At 41.1% G+C, this 6,274-nt stretch overlaps 1 protein-coding gene across 1 annotated transcript in view; it reads left to right on the top strand.

The window, feature by feature from the left end:
* The first annotated feature begins 6 nt into the window (after positions 1-6).
* The window catches only part of SLC1A7 (solute carrier family 1 member 7), a 42,799-nt gene continuing 36,531 nt past the window's right edge, over positions 7-6,274 (top strand). Inside the window, exons 1-2 of the mRNA XM_010716108.3 lie at positions 7-1,544; positions 2,558-2,637. Of these exons, the coding sequence (XP_010714410.1) occupies positions 1,404-1,544; positions 2,558-2,637 (221 nt within the window). The 5' untranslated portion in view covers positions 7-1,403. The remainder of the gene's footprint in view (positions 1,545-2,557; positions 2,638-6,274) is intronic.

Below are 6,274 nucleotides of genomic sequence, written 5' to 3'. Positions count from 1 at the left end.
GCCGGGCTGTGAGGGGCCTGGAGGGCCGTCTAAAGGGCGGAGGGTGCCGGCTGCGGTGCTCGGGGTTGCGGTACTCGGGGTTGCAGTTCCGCCGGCAGCGCTCAGCTCGGGAAGCGCTCCTGCTGCATCGTTTCATCTGGAAGGTGTTTGCGTGCATGCCGTAATGGCAGCAAACCTGTCTGCCTTGTGTCTGCACTCAGACGGCAGTACGAGTTCAGTACTTTCTTGCATAAGCATTAATAAAATTTTAAATGACTGTGTTGTTTTGTCAGCACTCCTATTCACCACACAGAATCCATATATTTTTTCTGTTTGGTGTGTGTGTGTGTCCGTATGCCTTACAGACCGTACACTGTTGTATTCGTGCTTCCAGGAGGACGCTTTGCTGACCCTTGAGCTCACTGTTCACTCACCCCATTGCTCACACGTGAGCACGTACCTACACACACTGCCTCGCAGTATGAAACAAAGCACTGCAAATACTCAAATGTGTTCTATGGAGTATTTTCCATAAAAATACTGAACAATCTCTCAGTAGCTCAGGCTCTGCATAGCATTTCAGTGAGTGCAGCACGGTGAGCAGTCATGGCTCTGCATTTTTGCTTATAAAAACAGCATTGGTACTGAGTGCAGACACGGTGAAGGAAAGGAAAGCAATCCCGTGGCTTACTCTGATAATCCTCTGAAAGTAAATTGGCCCTACTCTAATCAACAGAGTGGTGGAAGAAAAAGTGAAATCATTTTGCTTCCAGGATAACAGATGCCAACTGCCAGCAGCTTTCCCTTGTGTGTTTCAGCATACTGCTGATTTCTGATCGATGCGTGGTTCTTACATTGCACCTTCATTCTTGTTTTGGTCAGGAAAACAAAAAAATCCAAGCCTGCTTTAATTAATGAAGTCTAGTTTTACCTGGCTTGCCCTGTTGTGATAGTCCAGTTTAAAATGTCACCCACTCTGCCCTGCACAGAAAAACAGTGCGGTAACGTTCCTCCTCTGTGTTGGTGAGCCTGACTTACACTGCTCCTTTGTGGAGGTGGACAGCCAGACCCCAAACTGGAAAGACCAGGGAACGCGCTCTGAGCATGTCACTTTGTTTTGAAGCAGTCTTGTTTTAGAAATACTACTGCATTCCGTTCTAATTTTCCAGAGCCCCCTAATCTTCTTGCAGGCTCTTAATGATGTAGTCGATAATAGGATTGTCGGTATTAATTTGGAACAATAATGCCAGCTGCTTGCTTGGTGGCGATTGGCAGAGGGGTGACCTTGCAGGTCAGCTAAGCAGAACTGGAAGTGCTTTGATCTGATCTATACAGAGCGAGGTCTGTTCCTCTCCAACAAGAGGAGCGAGTGGATTCTCTCTCCATGGGATGCTGATTCCTCTCCAAGGAGCACGGAGGACACCATGGCGGTGGCTTTGGATGCGATCCTCGCTCGGATCAAGGATGTTTGTAAAAGAAACGGTTTGCTCATCCTCTCGGTGTTGTCGGTCACTATTGGCTGTCTCCTTGGGTTCTTCCTCAGGACGAGGCGGCTCTCCCAGCAGGTACGTGTGGCACCACAGAGTGCATCACTGCAGGGAAAATACTTACGTAACAAAAGGCACAGCAACTTGTGGAACTTCAGGATGGATTTTTCAAGATAAAAAACATGTCTGTATGCTTGTTCAATTTGTGTAATTTGATTTGTTTGTTAATCTACACACTGCTCCTTGGGGCTTTCACAGTTCTCAGACTATGTGTATGGCAAAGGTTCTGGTCTTTAAGATACTAATAAATCCAGCACAGCCCCATTGTAACAATGTGAGTATGAATAATAAGCTACATGAATGTTAAAAACAGTATGTTTGTTGGATTTTATATTAGTTTGGAATGTGTACATCTAAAGAAAACATTGACAATAATTTTCATTGTCAGGTGTATGGAGGTACAGATGTTTGTGCTCCATTGATGGTATTTTATATTAATAAATATGAGATCTCCAATTGTTAACAGACCATGCTATTAAAGTCCCTTGGGGATTTCTCCTCCAGTGTACTTCAGCTAAGCTCTTTGCAGGTGCTTGTTTCTTACTGCTGTATCAATCTCAGTAAAGAGGACAACAGGCACTGCTGAATGCTTTGAGCACACAGTGTAAATTTCAATTAAAAATGATGGCACTTAGTAAACACAATACCTTAAAACAGTTCTCTGTTCTGCTGCCCTAACTGCAGTCTGAACACTTTTTGTGTCCAGTCAGTAGCTTCATACACAGCTAGCAAAACACGAAATGCAGAATAAAAGGATTATTCAGGGCAACCTATTCCCAGTAGTCCTCGGGAGGCAGCATATTTCATTTTTGTCTTACTTTGCAAAGGAAAAATGCTGTGTGTGTTTTTGTTGAATTACAATACAATATGTAATTTAATTAATTTAAAAATAGTCTTTTAAAGTGTACAGTCTTTGCCACCTTATGTACTAGAGCTGCAGATTTTACCTGCTCATACCACTTGACCACTGTAGCAGGACTCACAAGGGTAGGCTGTCTCAAAACAGTAAGCATCTCTCTGTGTATTTCCAGGAAATCAGTTATTTCCAGTTTCCCGGTGAGTTACTGATGAGGATGCTGAAAATGCTGATTCTCCCCCTGGTTGTCTCAAGGTAAGTGAAGACAATGCTTGTTCCAATAGCCACTGAAGTTTCCTAAATAATGCATGCAATCACCACTGTTTTTTAACTGAATAAATGTTGGAGAGCCAGGAACTGCTGTACATTTAGGTTTAAAGTAGAGCTATGGCCATCTTTTTTAATCAGTAATTTCTCTAATACTTCATACAGGTACTATAGAAATAGAAGTTAAGTGTTTGGAAAACATTTACCCCACCGTACCAAAAAGTCTACCTTAAATTTAAACAATTGAAATAATGCACCACACAAAGAAGATGAAAAAGCACATTTAGTTTATAATCTTTTGCAGTGCTTTGAGAAATCTGCTGCAGAGTGAGAAATACTGGGAAAAAAAACATATGTCCAGTGAGTTACTGATGTATGCCTGGCTTCAGGTGGAAGTGAAAGTGGTTCTTAATACATTAAAGGTGGAAGCTTGAATGGTGCCACCTTGCTGATGTCAGAGTTAATGATCTAGATCCCAATGCTCAGGATGCTCAACCAGCTGCTTTGGAAAGCTTTTCTCCCCTTTAAATTTATGTCTTCCAGCTGATTGCAATAACAACCAAATACCAGTAAAATGGACAAAAGCCCTCTCATGTACACAGTGCTGAGGGGAGAGAGAAGAAGAGATAAAGATTAGCAAAGCTAACTTTACGTTAACAGACCTTGTAATATTTGGTGCCTTCCCTTGAAGCCGCAGCTTCTGGAACCTAATAGATATGTCAAAAACTCATCTTTCATTTTAAGAGAAAGATGTGTTCCTAGACTTCAGATCACTGAGAGTTAAAACACAAATCCAGTGCTAATTTTATTTTTAAATGCCACCTTTGCATCTAACTTCCCATGGTTTTTCACAGAATGAAGCCAATTCGTGTCCTTGCATGTCTAACACTGAGAATGTGACCATAGACTCATACCTGGTTCTGTTCCACACTGCTAGAAAACATCAATGCAAGATAAAAGATTTTTTTGGAGAGATGGAAGGAGTTTTCCTAGGAAAACATAAATTTAACATGAGGAAGTGATGTGCTAAGGACAGAAGAGAATAGTGTTGCATGCCTTCCCTAAAATGTTTAGGGAATCTTTAGATTCCCTTGTGGGTTTTGATATGCTGGGAGGGGAAGCAGCACAGTGCAAAAGAGCTGTCTGACACAGCCTGCAGTTGCTATAGGTTACCTATGGATCTGTCAGCAGGGAATCTCTGAGCTGTACTCAGAATTGATGAATTCAGTTTTCTAAGGAAGGAAGAGAAGTAACTTAAAGAAGAGAACTTAAAAGGGATTAGCTTTTCTTGTAGGACAGCATGAATCTAACTCCCTCTATAACAAACTAACCTTTTCTGAAATTTCAGGGGGTTCTGCAAACAGAAAATACTCCAGATGTAGTTACATTCTTGTACATCCTTTTTTGTTTGTTTGTTTGTTTTATTCAGTCCTGAACCGAGTGTGTGGTTCAGAAGATTGACAAGACTAGAAAATCTCACACTTATAGGTCACTAGCTCAAATCCAGTTCATACAGAAGTGGCTGAAAAATTGTGCTATCCTTGTGACCTGATAGTTAAAATGGGAGGTTTCTCTTAGAAAGGAGAGATACTCAAGAATCTCTGAACTGTATTTATTTTAAAAGTTCATTGCCTGCAGAAGAAATCAGTCAAATATCAGGAGACTGTTTCTTCACTGTATTGTTCCTTGGCTTATGCACTTACGTCACAGCACGTGGAAGTGCTCTTGTGGCTGTTTCTGATGTTTCCTGTCACCTGTGGTTTTATTTTTTGTTTTTCTGGATACACATAAGTCTTGAAAAGCAACTGCCAGTAGAACTAGACAGCCAGTTTGAGCCCCACTTGAGCTTTTGGGGTTGGCATGATGGAAGTTAAGGATGGAAGTTGATATTATTTCAGTTATCTGGTTACATAAACAAGCTTCATAGAATCATACAATGCTCTAAAAGAAGTATATTTTGCTTGCTCCCCTCCGTTGCTCAGAGTTTTAGCCCTGCTCATCCCTATAAGCTCATGATGTACAGAGTTTGCTGTGGTGAGAACAGGTAGCTGCATAGCAATAACTATACAAACAACATGAAGAAAGATAAATAGTTTGATAGAGTTTGTATCTGCCCTGGGAATATTTGGTAGGTGTTTACTACAGAGATTGGATGTAAGACCCTGCAGTTACCAGAAGCACAGTGTTTCTTACAGGTATAAACAAACACAGGATACTATTTTTAATACTGGAAATGGGAATAATAAGAGAGCTGAGAGAGAGTAGAAGCCAAACATGAATTCATGGTTGAACACATACACTGTCTTAGACTGAACAAAGCTGAAAGATCATCTGCAGACCTGAAGTTCTCTGATTCTCTTTGGGACAGAGGCCTCGATTCTCTTCTGCTGATTACTGCAATGCAAATAGTTTGTTTTCTCTCGCATATCCAAAAGGTTTCAGCAAATATCTCAGGTTTTCAAACAGGCACACACATTCACAGCAGTGACAGAGGTGGATCTCAGTGCATCCTGCCCTGAGTGCTCTGATATGTTTAAAAAAGCATGGGTCTTTAGCTATGATCTGCTGATCAGCTGGTTTGTTAACCAGCCTTCTCTCCAGATAATGAATTTCCTCGCTTCAGCCAGGAGATGGCTCTGTCTGGAAGAGCCAGGAACCACGAGCTGTTAGTGGAGTGTTTGCAGCCGCTCCAGTGCAGTAGTAGCACATCTGGAGGCCTTTGAGGCTTTTTCTAGTAGTGTTACCTACCAGAAAATCACAAAACCTCTAACTCTCGTTCAATATAGTTAACAAAAAGCTCTTCCCCCCCTCTTTCCCTCCCCTCCATCTATCCTTCACCTGCAGTATTGCTTTCAGGACAAATTGAATATCAGAGATATCTGCTCGTCACTTCAGTTTCTCAAGTTCTGAGTGCTTGAAATTTAAATCCAATGCCAATATCTTTGTACTCTACACTAAACAAAGTCTGAAAAAGAAACAAACACCCAGTTTTCCCATCAACAGCATCTTAAATTTGCTAAAGCAAACACTCCCAGTCCAGCAGCGGCAGGCACAGGGGCTGGCTGTGTACAGGTCTGGCACTCTGACCGTCACAGTGCAATAACTCACGTGGTGCCACTCCCTGCTGAGCATCTCTGCCCTTGTGCGCAGGGGTCTGGGGAAGGCAGATTTAGGAAGACCAAGGCTTGCAGCCTGTGGGTATTATGTCCAGATAAAACTAGAAGAGAACAGATTATTTTTTTCCCTATATCCAGATGTATAGTTTCACAGTCCTTATAGGAACTTAATTATCTTGTTCTGATCTCAGAATAATTATTGGATTTTAAATTTATTTAACAATAACCATTTTTTTTTAATTAAGAAATAATGTGTAGCAGAGATTTGATCCTTTTCCTTGTGCAGAATTGGTTATGAAAGATTGTCCCCTTTATAGTCACACTAAATAACTAATTTGACCTGGATTTTTTTTAAAAAGTAAAGCTCTGTCCTTTAAGTGTATTGTTCCTAATTCAAGCAGATGTATGCTAATAAAAATTACATTTATTTAAAGGTTCATTTAGGGATAGATAGATAGATAAATAAATGTTTGATACTTCGGGGGTTTTGCTGGTTGAATTAAATATGA

Source organism: Meleagris gallopavo, chromosome 10 (genome assembly GCF_000146605.3).
Source record: "Meleagris gallopavo isolate NT-WF06-2002-E0010 breed Aviagen turkey brand Nicholas breeding stock chromosome 10, Turkey_5.1, whole genome shotgun sequence".
Taxonomy (NCBI): Eukaryota; Metazoa; Chordata; class Aves; order Galliformes; family Phasianidae; genus Meleagris; species Meleagris gallopavo.
This window is presented reverse-complemented; position numbering and strand designations above follow the sequence as displayed.